General features: G+C 39.3%; 1 protein-coding gene across 3 annotated transcripts in view; it reads right to left on the bottom strand.

Annotated features, from left to right (window-relative positions):
* The window catches only part of Neur (E3 ubiquitin-protein ligase neur), a 69,719-nt gene that overhangs the window by 13,230 nt on the left and 39,488 nt on the right, over nt 1-17,001 (bottom strand). For 2 of the 3 annotated variants that reach the window (XM_076319043.1, XM_076319045.1), the window contains exon 2: nt 2,230-2,396. In XM_076319043.1, the coding sequence (XP_076175158.1) occupies nt 2,230-2,396 (167 nt within the window). Of the gene's footprint in view, nt 1-2,229; nt 2,397-3,158; nt 3,698-17,001 lie in introns of those variants that run through there. The other variant, XM_076319044.1, reaches the window with a different exon arrangement.

Here is a 17,001-nt window from a genome sequence, read left to right as displayed (position 1 = left end):
AAATATCTCCTTTGTTTTCAACATGAAAAATATTTATGGATATAAACCTCTGATTCTTTTTCAAATTTACTAATATTTTTTACTACGATAATAATTCTTTCGATCGAGTACACTTTATTTAAAAAAAAAAAGAACCCCGTAACAAATATCTTGAAAAGTATTCATTTCTACGAGGTAGTAACCCAATACTTTCTTATGCAGAATCGCACAAAGAATCGAGTTATAAGAAAACAAAGTTACAGGGTTCCATTCAATAAAGTTGCACATTGCAACTGCACCGATGCATCCCTTAAAAGAAGTCACAATTATTTTCAATCTTCCACAAGAATTTTCTACCAAAATTTGAATATCTGACCAAAGTTTAAGTTACTATACTCATTCTGTGTATTATAAAATTCCATAATTGGTCTCTTCTCGCCCCTCGGTAAGCTTCGAATATTTTTCCTCAAAATTGAACACAGCGAATGCGATAGAGAAGTTTATATATATTTTTTCGTTCTCGAATCGCAGTAACGTGTTACTCGGACGATTTTAACGCAACGCTATCAATTTTAAAATGGTGTCGGAACACGTGTCTCGGTCCCATCGTTACATGCTTTATATATTTCTCGTTCTCGAATCGTACGAACATATTTCTCGGACGATTTTGCGGCAACGCGCTATCAATTTTAAAATGGTGTCGGAACACGTGTCTCAGTCCCATCACTACCGTGAATGAGTTGGATATGGACAGTTGCCGACGACTGAACGACGAGCAAACGCTAAACCGTCGGCCCACGTGAAATAGCTGGCCTCTTCAGGGTCGCTCGGCTCGGCTCGGTCGGCCACGGTTTAATAGATAGGGAATGCAAACGACGGCTCCGTCGAGTGGAACAAAAGTCACCCGATTCTCACAATTAAGCGTCGCTCTGGCGTATACGATTTGCCGGACGAGCGGCGAAGGGAACGAGGAAACGCGGAAAAATGGTCGGCGCTTTTTTCCTCTCTCCATCCGGCGAAGGAAAATCCACGGTGACTCGATCGATTATCGCGGGAACTCGTAGCCGAGAAACGGAATTGCAACATGGCTTTCGTTGAAACTTGTTTCGGTACGACGAATTATTATGCAAAGTAGACTTTAACGAGAGATATATTTAACGTTTCCGGTTATCTCTGGGAAAGTACAGTTCAATGAAAAATAAAAACTGTATTAAAAACAGGGGGGAGTAATATCGAACGACTGAACTTATTGAACCACCTAGTAAGTGTGTTACAGGGATAATTATGAGAAAGAGTTTACCCTGAAAGTTTTAACGAGAGATATATTTAACGTTTCTGGTTATCTGTGGGATAGTATAGTTTAATGAAAAATAAAAACTATTAAAAACAGAGGGGAGTAATATCGAACGACAAAAGTTATTGAACAACCTAGTAAGTGTAAGTGTTACAGGAATAATTATGAGAAAGAATTTAGCCTGAAACTTTTAGAGAGAAATATTTAACGTTTCTGGTTATCTCTGGGATAGTATAGTTTAATGAAAAATGAAAATTGTATTAAAAACAGAGGGGAGTAATATCGAACGACAAAAGTTATTGAACAACCTAGTAAGTGTAAGTGTTACAGGAATAATTATGAGAAAGAATTTAGCCTGAAAGTTTTAGAGAGAAATATTTAACGTTTCTGGTTATCTCTGGGATAGTATAGTTTAATGAAAAATGAAAATTGTATTAAAAACAGAGGGGAGTAATATCGAACGACAAAAGTTATTGAACAACCTAGTAAGTGTAAGTGTTACAGGAATAATTATGAGAAAGAATTTAGCCTGAAAGTTTTAGAGAGAAATATTTAACGTTTCTGGTTATCTCTGGGATAGTATAGTTCAATGAAAAATAAAAACTGTATTAAGAACAGAGAAAGATTTAGTTTGAAATATTTTTGCAAAAAATGTCATGTATTACCTAGTTGGATAACTGGATTGATATCGATGCTAAAGAATTAGTTACCGATGAATACTACGTAAATTATGAATTTTTAACCTTTTGGATACCTAACTCCCTAATGCTAATTTAAATTCAGAATCCCTAAAAGGATATTCTTCCAATGACAAGTGGTGAAAGTTTGGTCGACCCTACCTCTATAAATTTCTAATTATTTTAATTACTTTTGATTCGGGAAAATCCCTAAATTGTGCATACCGAACGAATAGAATATTGTATAGATTATAATTAATTATTCCTACAAAAATTTACCTTTTCACCCACTCGTACGGGCCTCGCACTAAACGTGATGCCCTTGCAGAAGCTCTCGTGTCTTCTGGCGATGGTGGCGCCATTGCAAAGTGTGATGTTGTCACCATGAACTTGATGGAACGTCAACGGTGGGAGATTGTTGGTACCTGTACTGGACGATCTTGATACTGCAACAATAACGAAAAACAATCGTTAATGAAATACCTCGTATAAAAGTCTCTCAAAGATCGTACAAACGGTATCGTTCATAATTTTGAAAGCATAATTGCGGATCAGTAGGTACGAGTAATTTATTCCCGGATGTTTGGCCATCTTTGGAAAACAAGAAGCGACAATTAGTCCCAAAGAAGATAATAAGTAGTTTCCTTCGATCCCGGTCGATAACTCGTGAAACTTTTCGTTAATTGGACACCGTAAGAAGGGTTCACCATGCTTCTTCGAATATTTCAAAGATTCCCAAAACGATCGTTTTCGTTACGAAAGAAATCGCTCGTAACTCCACGGTGATTTTCGAGTTTACAGCGGCTGTTCTCGTCGATTCTCACGCATCGATTCGTTCAAGAGTCACGGTTTCAACGAGGCGTTCAATTCCAGGAAGAGAAGATCCCAAGAAGAGATTTAAATCGATTAGCTAAATTTCCCAATCGAAATTCCTCGTGATCGATCCACGATCATTCGAAGGGACAAATTACATTAGATTTCTCTACCGTTGACGATGATGTTAAGGATTCGAAACACCTTGGAAAGGGACTGTTGGCTTCTCCAGGATGGAAACTCGTTGAAGGAAAGTATTGGCGGGAAATTCCTTCGAGGCGATCGTTCCGCGCGAAACAAAAGCACGAAGAAAGAGGGGACCATGGTTTGTGTACGAGACAGACAGAGAAAGAGGTATGATGGAATTCGATCGAGAAACTGAAATACAAAACCACCTCTCGAAGCAGCTCGAGCGTTTCCACTTCGGTATTTTATAACTTCGCTTCGGTGATGCGGAATGCGTGGATACCGCCAGGATATTCCCAGGCCGCGTTCAGGATATTCCTGGACCGTGACTGGACCAAGGAATACACCCGAGGATCCTTGTGAATCCGCGAGACGACTGGTCCTGTTGCACGCCGACGAACGAACGCGCAAAGTTACGGATCTTAGATCAGACATCGGACATTGATTTCTTTCAGGGGATCCGGGATGGTGTCCTTTGCTAGTCAAGGACTTCGAGGACGGGCATTTTGTAACGTTTCGAATTTCGAGGATTTTTAGAACAAATGGATATCAATTTTCACAGAGATTTCGTACTCGAGAGAATTTCTTTTTCTGGACATATGTGGCATATTTTTGTTTCTCTGGACGATATACTCGAGAACTGGAGATATCGTACCACTTTGAATTTCGAGGATTTTTAGAAACTATGGATATCAATTTTCAGAGAGAATTTCTTTTTTCTGGACAAAAGTAGTGTATTTTTGTTTCTCTGGACGATATACTCGAGAACTGGAGATATCGTAACAGTTTGAATTTCGAGGATTTTTAGAAACTATGGATATCAATTTTCAGAGAGGATTTCTTTTTTCTGGACAAAAGTAGTATATTTTTGTTTCTCTGGACGATATACTCGAGAACTGGAGATATCGTAACAGTTTGAATTTCGAGGATATTTAGAAACTATGGATATCAATTTTCAGAGAGAATTTCTTTTCTCTGGACAAAAGTAGGATATTTTTGTTTCTCTGGACAATATACTCTGATATACTCGAGAACTGGAGATATCGTAACAGTTTGAATTTCGAGGATTTGTAGAAACTATGGTTATCGATTTTTAAAGAGAATTAGTACTCGTTATGTTGATGGAATTTTTTTTTTTATGGTTTCTTCGAAAACTGGAGATATTGTACATTTATTGTACATTACCCAAGTCACGGGGAAACAACATTCTTTGTTAATATTTTCGAATAACAAGAAATGAGATTGAATAGATATTGAATTTCAGAGAATTTCGTTTATCATTTTTTTTTTTATAATTAATATTAACGAATGTAGGAAATTTCTGTGCTTTCTTGTATTTCGTAATAAAATTGAGATTTCTGTCAAACTATTTCTCGTTCTTTCGTTAACTTCTTTAAACAATTAATACTTCGAAGATACGTTTCGGCACTTTTGCCACGAATGATCAAACACGTTGGTTCAACGTTGGGACTCAGGAAGTCGATAAGGCCCAATCAGTACTGTCGGAGTGCTAAGTTCAAGATAGTCTTTTATCTGCCCCGTTTACACTAATTGAAAATAGCTGACGATAACAAAGCAAATGAATCGGTAAATTCAACGATGTTCCGGAATGAAGAAATATGACACTGTGTAATTTTAAATCATTCTTTTCTTCGTTAACCGTGAATTGTGACCTTGTACTCACTTTCGTTGTTCACAGAATTTTTAATACACTTCGAAACATCGAGTGAAAAATTCCAAAAACTCACGATAAGCTTCCATTGTAACAAAATTAAATACCCTCGTCAATTGTCTAAATTGCTTTCAATATTCTAACCACAGTCCCGAAACAAATCCACAATCAAAACTCCAAATACCCTCCCACTTGTCAAGATTTCATTTCTATTTTCATAGTTTCACTTCCGGTACTTCGTGAACTCGTAAATAAGACTTGTAACAAGTAAACACCGACACTGGATCCTCTTCAAAAGTCCAAACTCTCTGCCGGAGAAAACCAAGAGATAATAATAACAAAAGTATTAAAAAACAATAATAAAAATGTCACAAAATCCTCTCCAAAAACGGTACAATAACCAAAAACTTCGACGAAAGAATCATTGACGAATAAGAATCAAGTTATGACAAAATTCCACGGAAAAAGTGGGGGGGTGACTCTCGTGAAATTCTTGGACACAACGATTAAACAACAACAAAAGAATCAGCAATGGTGAGACTCGACGTTTACGAAGCGGGGAATGAGATACGTGGATCGCGACCGACACGAGCAACAGTCCAGTTTCGACTGACTATCGATACGGGAACGGAGGTGGTATCGCAGTCGATATCGTACGTGCGCCACGCACCGGAAACCGCACGTTCCGTGGCGGAAGCGGCCGCAACAGAAGGCGCGCATCGGCCCGAGGCGATACGCTTTCTCCGGCGAGCGGATGCGCGCCGAAAACCACCGCTAACAATGACCAGCAACAGGAAGCAACTCGAGGCGAGGTCTCCGCTCGACTTTAACAGGCTTCGCGCGTTTCCTCCGGCTCGTGGTTGGCAGCACTGAACCCGTGCCAATTTTCCCAGCCGTCCCGGGAATAATCGATTCGCGTTCGCGAAAGGAACGAGTCGAGATTTTCGGGTCGTTCGCACGGAAACCGTCGGTTCCCGGTTACTTCCGGAGATATTCCATTTCTAGGGAGATTCCTCGACATTGAATTTCCATTGGCTCAATTTTATCCAAAAATAGGGAATTTTTGAGTTTGCAGAGCGACGATGATTATAGACTTATCTATAATATGGATAATAGACTTATCGTAGGTAACGGAACGTGTCTAGAATGGAAATCGATGAAGTATTGATCTACCAATGTTAACAAGAGCGAAAGGTTTTTTTGTTAACGAAAACTCTACTACTGGGGTTTTTAAAATTTTTCAAAAGTCGTTTTTATAATAAGAATTTTTGTAAACTTTACTCTTCGAGAAGTGGAATTTTTTATTTTTTTTTTGGTTTTGCTCGAAAATTTTGACATTTGAAACTCGAGGTTAAGAGTTGCTTTGTGACTTCCGGGTCTACTTCGAGCCTGCGGAGACCTGTTGATATTGAACTTTCGTTGGCCCATTTTTACCCCAAAATAGGGAATTTTTGAGTTTGTAGAGCAATGATAATTAGATAATAGACTTACCATAGGTAATGGAATAATGAATCCGGAATGAAAATTAATAAAATATTGATCTACAATGTTAACGAGAACACAAAGGTTCTACTTTCTCTTAAAGTTTACAAATGTCGTTTCTATAATAAGAATTTTTGTAAACTTTACTCTTCGATAAGGGCAATTTTTTATTTTTTCTAGTCTTGCTCGAAAATTTTGAAATTTGAAACTCGAGGTTAAGGGTTGCTCGGTGATTTCTGGGTCTATTTGAAGCCTACGAAGACCTGTTGATATCTGAATCTTTTTTGTCGTAATTTTATCCCGAAGTAGGGATTTTTTGAGCCTGTAACATCCGTTGATAAAGCGACGATAACTAGATAATAAATTAATCGTAGGTAATAGAATAAAATCTTTGAAAATCTCTTCGATAAGTGCAGCTCAATTTATTTCTTCTATTTTTACTTAAAAATTTGGAACTTTTCCAGCATCGTACCTACATAAACTTTCATTACTTCGTTCTATAGGATTATCCTTTTAGTATCGTAACTCCATGATAACCATCTAATCTATTATCAAGCAGATTGTACTTAAAACGAAAGATCGATAAAGTATCGACACTACGATAAGAACGATTCTTGTAAACTTAAAAATAAACCTCGATGAACACAATCTAACTCGTTTGTTCTGTATTTACTCGACTCGAGATAAACTTTATTTATTTTACTTCGTTGAATTAACCCTTCCCTTATCATCGCAAAATGATGAAAATCGGGTAATAAACCGTAACCACTCGGAACGATAGACCTACCGTAGTGTTTACGTAATAAATTACGCTCGAGAACCGTTCTTCTCGCTCTCGATTCCGTTGTTCTATCAATACCTCTGAACTGGTCATCGGGGAATATAGAAAAATCCCGTGCAACGTCGCAAGAAGTTGCAGACCAGCATTTTCATTCAATTCGCGATTAATCCGCTAACGAACCGAAACGTGGCTCTCGCCAGCTACGATCCTCCAAGCCAGTCACGATCTATGGATCGCTGGCAAAAATACACGTGGATGATAGGTTTCTCACGGTCCAGCTAAGGCGCGTATTACGAACCAGTCGACTGCCATTGTAATTTTTAATTCATCCGTCACCCTGACCGATCGTTTTTCGCGTTTCTTTTTCTCGCGCGCGAGTCGAACCGTTAACCAACAGCTCGAGAAACAGAGAAAGAAAAGGTGTACGGAGGGGAGTATACCGATGTCGAAAAGGGGCTTACATTTTCCAGAATTCGACTTGGTACAATCATCAAAGGATTGTAATAACCGCGAAAGAATAACGATCGCGTGCATTCTTCGGATCGCGTCGAACCGCTCTTCCGTCTTTTTATTTTCTCGAGGTGGAACCGAGAGCATCGCTTTCGTGGGATCGAATATATCGGTCAAATTGTGGGAATATTCCCACTTTTCGTACTATATAATTTCCTTTTGTTTCGATGACCAGTTGTCTCGACGAATTGTAAACCGAACAGTCTAGAATGGATCGGGGACTCTGATGTCTGGACTCGAATGTAGATTTGTTTGTAACAAAAGGTTAAAAGAATATCGAGTATCTTTTATTTTATAATGCGTATAGGGTTCAAGTAATTATATTTTGGGAAGAATTTCTTCCCCGAGGGTTGTTCAAGCTACACAATTTTCATTTTATGGACATACATAGCTGGAGATTTCAATGCCTGGACTCGAATGCAGCGAAAAAATTCTGAGGTGTAGATTAATTTGCAACACGACGTCAAAAGGAGATCGAGTATCCTTCATTTTGCGATGGATACAGAGAATTATATTATTATATCGCACACAGAGTCCCAAAAATCGAGAGATTCAACGCCATGTAGCAATATCCACACAATTTGCATTATTTACTTTTGGGACGCTCGTTGCGTGCGGTGAACGCCCATCGGCGTTCAGCGACCATGCGCTGCAAACGCGACGACGAGGCTTCCGCACACTACACACGCCGCGCCTCCAAATCTGCGAGCCACTTTTCTGTAAATGGGATTCAAACTGTCCCAGGTTTCTAACATCCACCGCTTCTAATGATCCGCTTCCGCGATTTAAAGCCGAGTCACGACCGTCTCACTTTTCCTGTTTGACCGAGCGAATCCGTAGATTTACCAATAGAAGTCGTTCGCGCTATTACGGATTGCCTAACTCTTCGTAATAGCTACTTTTTACGAGTCGAGTCGTAGGACGAAGTCCAACACCTCCGCGCCATTACAAATGTTAAACAATAGAATCAGTTCTTAGAATAAAGGCCACGCAACTTGGAAAAGTCGATTTTTAATATTACTCTTTCACATTGAAAATTACGAGCACCCTGTCGATCGACACGTGCTGTGAACGCCCATAGGCGTTCACAGTACGTGCTTAACGAATACCACTGCGAGGTTTCCGCACGGAGTACTCAATTATTTGTTTTAGACTTTTCTTCTGATCTGTTTATTACTCGACATTGTCGCTACACTTGTGAATTGTAGGTGAAATTTTCTTCGAATGGAAGCTCGAAAGGATTAACAGAGAAATTCTAGAAATAAGTAGGATTCTGAAGATGTACGTTCTCTGTAAAATCTCATTGTTCTGTCCCGAGTATAGAGTGTACCATCATTTTCCACGATCTTTCCGCCGTCACCGTGGCGAAAGTAAATCGTCGAAACTGTAATCATCGTCCGAGGAACACTCTCCTGACCATTTCTCTTCGCAACTGCGTGACTCAAAAATGGCGTCCAGATGGTGACCACCCCCGTTGACGTTGGATGAAGTGGCAATCGCGAGGGTTAAATGGAATCACGGTTCGTTTGGCGGGACAACGAACGAGAACTACGAGATGCAACGGTACACGTCGGAAGATTCCCACGGTGAATCGCAGCATTATGGTCTGGCGTCTAGGAAACCACGAGGAAATACGTCTCGGCGTAGAAGATCGTCGAGGACGAGGTCTTCTGGAACGATTCGCGCCGTGAAATCGAGCAATTCGATCGAACGACGCGCGTCAAGTGTCAGTGATTGGAAATTGAGTCGTGCGAATCAGTTCCAGGGATGGTTTATGGTAGACGATGATTGGCTGGTTATCGATGGCTGTATAAGTCTTTATTTGATCACCGCTTCCGGATAAATTCCAATTATTTCGCTTTAGAACTGGCTACCTCGAAAGTTGCAAGAGTTCTTAGCCATTTTTGTACAACTATCGAGGTTCTACCTAATATAGCGTGAAACGGTGAAATAAACGGAGAGCATACGTTGTCACAGGACTATGTTTAAAAAGGAGGATGAATGAAATATTAGTACACTATGATAGGGAGAGTATATTATCGTGACTTTATATTTTCTATTCTTCTATGAAATATGTTTCTCCTTTAAGGAATATTGCAATTTATAAACTGTATCTCTACGACGTAAAGAGCGATCAAAACTTAATCGAACCTTGTTTTCCAGGATTTACTACACAGTGAGTGTGTTATATAGAAACAGATAATTGAAATCAATTTGTAAAGGAAATAAAGTTGCGAAATATGAGAACGACTCGACAGAGTTGCGAATACATGTTCGCGTGATATAACCCAGTTACAGAGTAATCAATTTTCGAAACTGAACGATTAATTTTACATCGCTCCGTGGAAAAAAAGAAATATGTATCTGCGTAGCAACAAGTATCAATTGGTACCTAAGAGAGACTAAACTCCATTATCACGGTGCGAATATTCCAAATTTAACAGCCGCGACACATTCTGCTTCTCTCTCTCTCTCTCTCGTAGCAATTTTGGTTCGGTAATTTTATTAATCGCCTATAATTAATAGAAACCGAAACTGGGTTAGTCCACGTCCAAGGATGCAGCACGGTAGCAAACAGACGCCGCAAAGGATCGTGAATCGATCCGAATCGGATCATCGATCAGCTGGAGGCACGAAGAAGCTGCTTTGACGAACGCGCCCGGGTCGTCGTCGATCATCGCGTATCTGACCTCTCTGACCTCGACTCTATCGATCCCGATGATCGACGCGGGAACGCGAACACCGTTAATAAGCATTACACACGCCTGGCAAGCGTTTAACTTATGGCTGTGATCCGTCCGCGAGGCGAATCGCACACCCGAGTGCCAACGTAACAGAAAATTACGATGATCCAGCAATGCACGTCGAGTTGAATTTTTTTATATTTTTTTTTCTTCTTCTAAAGGATTTAAGCACTCAAGGAATATAATTCGAATAGTCGTCTACTCGAATACTATTCGAGTACTTGATTACTCGGATGCGATTCGAATACTCGATCAATCAAAGGCTATTCAAATGCTCGACTATTCGAATTCTATTTAAGTACTCGATTACTCGAATACTCGATCGGTTCAACACTACTCAAATAGTTAGTCGAGTGTTTATACTATTCGAGTATTTTATCGTTCGAATATTTGACTTCTCGAATTCTATTCAAGTATTTGATTACTCGAATACTCGATCGGTTCAACACTATTCGAAACACTTGTTAGACGAGTTATTTATACTATTCGGGTATTTTATCGTTCGAATATTTGACTACTCGAATACTATTCGAGTAATTGACTAGTCGAATGCTACTCGAATACTCGAGTAGTCGAATGCTATTCAGATGTTCGACTACTCGAATACTTGACTAGTCGAATGCTATTCAGATTCTCGACTGCTCGAATACTACTCAAACTCAATAAACGCGACTACCGAATTTCCCCACATACAGTGTTAAACATTCAATCCTCAACGTTGAAATAATTAAGAGGTAATCGAGGATCGTAAGTATTTGTAATTTTACATTTCAAATAGTACAAAATAGCAATCTCCTAGATAAATTCTGATTAAAAATCAGAGTAGATGGTACTTAAAAATATAACAACAGCGCATCCAAAGAATGATCTCTACAGTTTACAATACCTTCACTGTATGCTAAGAGTCCGAAACCTCAAAGCCTGAGAAAACCTCGGTACTCAAAACACTAGCTACCCTACTGACCAACAAACTCGTTCAAGCAGACGATTCTTTACCCAGTTCCAAGTGCTCCAACATATCATCATGACAAGGATCCTCACTTGATCTCTCAATCGGACATGATTCCGTAAATGACATAATTCTCGACGAAACGCGCGGAACTCGTACACCACGTTAACGGAGCACACGAGCACACTGGTAAATACATCGAATTACCGTGATTACAGCGTCGACTTGATTCGCAGCAGTTCCTACAACAAGGCCTGCCAAACCTCCTGTGCCAGATTTTCGCGGGCGTTTCACGCGAATCCAACCGCTCTTCGTGACCCTGAAGAATTACGATTCCCTCAGGGTGGGTTCCCCGAGATGCAACCCAATTTTTTCTCCTATTTGACGAACGTGTTCACTGGTGGATGAAATTGAACCGTGTTCTGAAACCGGTTGGCTGGATCTGGAGAGTCGAATCGCTTCCACCGATTCTCGAGCTTGTGAACTACTAGGGAAAACGGTGACGCTTGGGGAGGTGAAAGGCGATTGGGAGAGGAAAAACAACAATGGAGAAGAAGGAAATGCTGGGAATATTGTTGTGGGAGTGTCACAAAGATCGAACGGTGACTGTGACAGTAGGAAAAATTAAGGATGTAAGTTGTCACGGGATTGACTATGTTTAGAATCGTGCGATCTAGGGAACAATCGATACGGTGGAACCTCAATAAGTGCATCCTTGGCGAATGCAACCTTGATAAATGCAAATTTAAAAAATGTAATCTCCATGATTGCATGGGAACCTCGTTAATTGTACTGTATTAACAAGTGGAAGGGATAGTTACTTAGCAACGAGTGAACTTCGCGGTTAGGTAACAGGTAGCAGTGAACACTTCATCCGATTTGATTACCTCGATAATTGCACGTATCTCCATACTTGTAGGAATTTTTATCCCCTTTTTGTGTACATTAATCGAGGATCTATTGTACAATAACTTTTGAGACACTAGTGATGTTGTATTTCACATTATGAATTTTAAGCGAATGTTAACATTAATTAATAAATAATTAAAACATCTGGCTACCTTATCATTCCTATTCAGTTTAATATCATAAATTAAGTAGAGTGTATAGTAAATTTTTGTAACTGACTGTATGTATGATATACGACACGATGATGCTAATAATGTGGAACTATTGAAAGAACAGGAGTTTCAAGACTTGGTCGTATGATTTATATTGCAGTTTGAAATTTATTGCTGGAAGGTGATGACTTTTCTGAGAAAGAAAAAAAAAAGCAAAGGTGGTGGCACGTATGGCGATAAAATTGGTCTCGAGTTACTCGAGTCTAAAAAATGACAGTTTTGGCAGTGTGGCCGCACAGTTTGGAACACCAAAGTTTGGCAGAGTTCCAATACCGATAGATGGCGATAAAATTGATTTACCGGGGCTTAAAGTTTTGTAAATTTAGTTGTACGGCTTGAGAGATTCTCCAAAGTGTGTCGAATTAGCCGTAGCCGAGAAAGAAAACGTCCAGTGGGTGAAAGTGAGCGAGAAAGCATAACAAAGACACGCTTGCTCGGTTGTTGATTAACCGGACCACAATTAATGTTGTACGATGAAACGATGGGTACATTTCATGCACGATGATCCTTCGCTCGTTACGAGAGTAGCCTATCCGTGTACAAACGAAATTACTATCAGACTGAAAAATTGATATCTGTCTTCCTTCCGCATTTACAACATACTTCATCCATCGTGATTCTCCCCATTTCTTTTTTTTTTTTTAGTAGGCCATACGAAAAAGTTGAATTTAACAATCTTCGAAACGAAGAGAACACGCATTTGAAATTCTTATCCTGGCATGTGGAAACTTATGAATAAAATCATTTAGATAAGTCTTCCGTTAAAAACACTTAAAGATGCTAATTTTCAGAATGAAACGCGTTAATTACTCCACATTTACGTTCATAACGATTTACAAACGCCTTGCGAAGGTTTTCGTAATAATTAGTGGAAAATATCGGTAAATGTTCATTAGTTTCAAATACACGGTAACCGAGTAAACTTTACTAACTTTTGATCCTTGATTGTACAATTTCTTTAAATATATATATATATATATATATATATATATAGAAGTATATAATAAAATAATTTCGTCAAGACGCGTAGAATTAGTTGAACGATCGACCGATGTCGCATCCATCGTTGAAAAATGCTTCGAGGAGCGTTTAATTTCCATTTCGGTTAGGTTCACCATTATCCTGATCGTTTTGGTAACTTCTTAGGAAACGAACGCGCGCGAGCGGAGTCTAATCGCGAGCGCGCGCGTTGCCAAGCGCGGATCGATCGTGCACGTAAATCGCGACTCTCAATGAGAGTCATGCCAGTAATTGGTCTATGCCCGCGCCTATGTTGCCATTCGCTGGTTCATCTCGTGGGAAACTCGTGACACACATTTGCACGGAAGTGTACCTCTCGGCAAACGCGGATCCTTGCATTTGACGCGCGCGCCGCGCGAAGATCCTGCGCGATTTGCTCGAACTCGATAGTACCGAGCGACTCCACCTCGTTTAAAGGCGTTATCTCCACGATTGCGATGCGCAGCGGCGAATACCAAACGCGCTCGACGCACAATGGTCTCGAACGTTAAACTGTCGCGAATAAACACGATCGAATTAACGAAACTTTCGATATGTACAGTTTTAATGGAAAATAATATTTATCGGTCGAAAAATACGACTCAGGGATCAATGCAATGAAATATACATATATATGTATCGATTGCTTCTTTGGTTCAGTCACGTTATGGTTTGTATTCTTTAATCGAAACGATTAAAAAGTGTACATTTCTCGAAAGATATATTAGCATTGTTTGTATTTTTATAATAAATGAAATGAGTACATTGGGTGGAATAGAAACGAGTTTCAAGGAAATGGGTGATTTTTACGTTGGGGTTAGAGTAGAATTGATATTGTTAGGGGGACAGCGAACTGTCATTTAACGCTACTCGGTGTTTATCGTGTAAAAACTGTCGACAGGTTACGATTTATGTGAAAGCGGAGTTTTAAAAGTGAAACGAGTGGCAAGTTGGAACGTGGGCCTTTTTGCGGAGGCGTTTCTGTAATGCCAAAAATGGACAGATAGATTTCTATCAACGGTGAAAGTAATTATTCGTAGTTCTTTCGGAAGCAACAGTGTTCAGTATGTTGAATTAATTCAGCAATAAATATCAAATACGTCAGATAGTGGACAGTTATTGTAATTCTCGCTATACGATTATAACTAGGCGGGAAATAACTCGCTGAAATATTGTAAAAATGTCGAGAACAAATAAGGAAAGCGCTTTCAAAAACAATTACGTGAGCCACGATAATTAAGTGAATAATTAACGAAGACCTCGAAATCTATATCCTTCAGACGTTCTGTGTCAGATGTATTAATCTTCAATTCCGGATATGAAACGAATTTTTTAACGATGATTTCTAAATGAGATAAAAGCCACGAAATAGAAATCGTTCAAAAATTTTGAACGAATAGCGTCATTATATAACAAAAATTCTTGTACCTTTCATCGTATCTTCACGAGGATATTGTCAATAGACTGTTAAGGTTTTCCCGATGAAAATGAGCATAAACACGACCCTATTCGAACTACTCTTAATTATACAATTAAAAAGAAATTTTCCAAAAATTCCAAATTACGTATAATATCAATAATAGTCCGAATACGGTCACGTTGGGGTTTATTTTCATCGAGAAAATCTCACCGATCCATTGACGCCACTTTCACGATACTTTCGCGCAATGTCAATTGTAAAAATTAAAATTTTCATCGATAGATGAAATTCGATTCTGTGTATTTTACGTTCTCCTCGCGTCGAACGTAAACCTTGTCGTTGATAATACCGAAACTTTTACGGAGGTAAAGATTCGAACTTTTAACGAGGTGTTATCAGATATACCACGAATTCCAAGCAGATCGGGAATATAACGTCACGAGCCGCTACACCTTCCCATTATCACCGCACCGAAGTGAAAGTAATTTGTTTCATAGGGAGTCGAGCGCCAATGTAACAATGCTCGGCCGCCTCCGCGATGTGAACGCGATGTCCTTTGCACGATGTAAATAAACGGAGCCTTGACCGAGCTAGCACCCTCGGCTCATTGACTATAATAAGTTCTATTTCTGGTGGCCGTGGTCGCTTAGCGCGTAGAAAATTGCAAATAACGCGAATTGCGCTCGATTGACGTATCCTGATGTTTACGAGTTCGACGAACCCCTTTCGTGTCCCAAAGAAAATTGACTGACGAGAAAAGTGCTCGGTAAAGTGCCACTTAATCTTCGTTGTTTTATTCCATCGTGGGTACACTATTGTATAGAACATTATTACGTGCGGCATACGTGGGCAAATATTCTCGAAGAATGGATAATTAATAAGACAATATTGAGTAATTGAGAGATTGATGGACGAAAGGATTTGTCTTCAATTTGTGATTTATGGTTTACTCGAAACCCGACAAGGTACCGCTAGTCAAAGGCCAAACGCATTCTACGTTCAATTTCTCAGGCTAGACAAGTGTTTGCTTTTATTCTCCGGCTACTATTCGTCTCCCTACTCTGCGATCCCTAATTGGATAAAACCGAGTCGTTGTCTTGTTAGTACGTAACCCTCTATCGAAGCTTCTCGCCGCTTGACAACAAACGCGCGACCAGAAATTTCTATCGAATAACGTCCAGTAATCGATGACTGGAATCGTTTTACTTTCAGACTTCAGTGCGGTCGAAGTATATACTATACACAGGTTAAACTAGTATTGACTTCGAATTAGTTTCGCAGGTAAGAGTAAAATCTTCTCGAGCCGAGATTTTCGAATTTTAAATTACTCGAACAACCGAGATTGTAAAGGTTTGAGCTAGTCGAATAATCGAGTTCAGTTCCGGAGATCAAGATACTAGAATAACTGAATTTACTTCGGAGAGATTTTGTTTCGAGATACTCTAACTTAACCAAACGAGATTCCAAAGTTTCGAGCTGTTAGAGTCAAAGAATTCTATTATTAAAATTTCAAAACATTGGAGCTACCGAATTCAGTTTGATTAATCGAGTTTCTAGAGATTCTAGAGATAGTAGAACTACCGAATTCAGTTTCTAGTGCTTCAAGTTATCAGAGCTACCAAATTTAGTTCTGTGAATCGAGTTTCTAGAGATTCTAGAGCTACTAGAGCCACCGAATTCAATCACTAGAGTTTCAATTATTAGAACTATCGAATTCAGTTCTGTGAATCGAGTTTTTAGAGATTCTAGAGCTAATAGAACCACCTAATTCAGTCTCTAGAGTTTCAAGTTATCAGAGCTACCAAATTTAGTTCTGTGAATCGAGTTTCTAGAGATTCTAGAGCTACTAGAGCCATCGAATTCAGTCACTAGAGATTCTAGAGCTATTAGAGTTACCGAAATCAGTTTCTAGAGTTTTAATTATTAGAGCTATCGAACTCAATTCTGTGAATCGAGTTTTTAGAGATTCTAGAGCTACCAGAGCCACCGAATTCAATTTCTAGAGTTCTAAGCTATCAGAATTATCGAATTAAGTTCTATGAATCGAGTTTTTAGAGATTCTAGAACCACTGAATTCAGTTTCTAGAGATTCTAAAACTATTAGAGCCATCGAATTCAGTTTCTAGAGTTTTAAGCTATCCGAGCTACCGAACTCAGTTCTGTGAATCGAGTTTCTAGAGATTCTAGAGCTACTAGAACCACCTAATTCAGTCTCTAGAGTTTCTAGAGCTATTAAAGCCACCGAATTCATTTCTAGAGTTTCAATTATCAGAACTATCGAACTCAGTTCTGTGAATCGAGTTTCTAGAGATTCCAGAGCTACTAGAACCACCAAATTCAGTCTCTAGAGATTCTAGAGCTGTTAGAGCCACCG

Source organism: Ptiloglossa arizonensis, chromosome 8 (assembly GCF_051014685.1).
Source record: "Ptiloglossa arizonensis isolate GNS036 chromosome 8, iyPtiAriz1_principal, whole genome shotgun sequence".
Classification (NCBI taxonomy): Eukaryota; Metazoa; Arthropoda; class Insecta; order Hymenoptera; family Colletidae; genus Ptiloglossa; species Ptiloglossa arizonensis.
The sequence above is the reverse complement of the archived record's forward strand: the minus strand, read 5'-3'. Positions and strand labels throughout refer to the sequence as shown.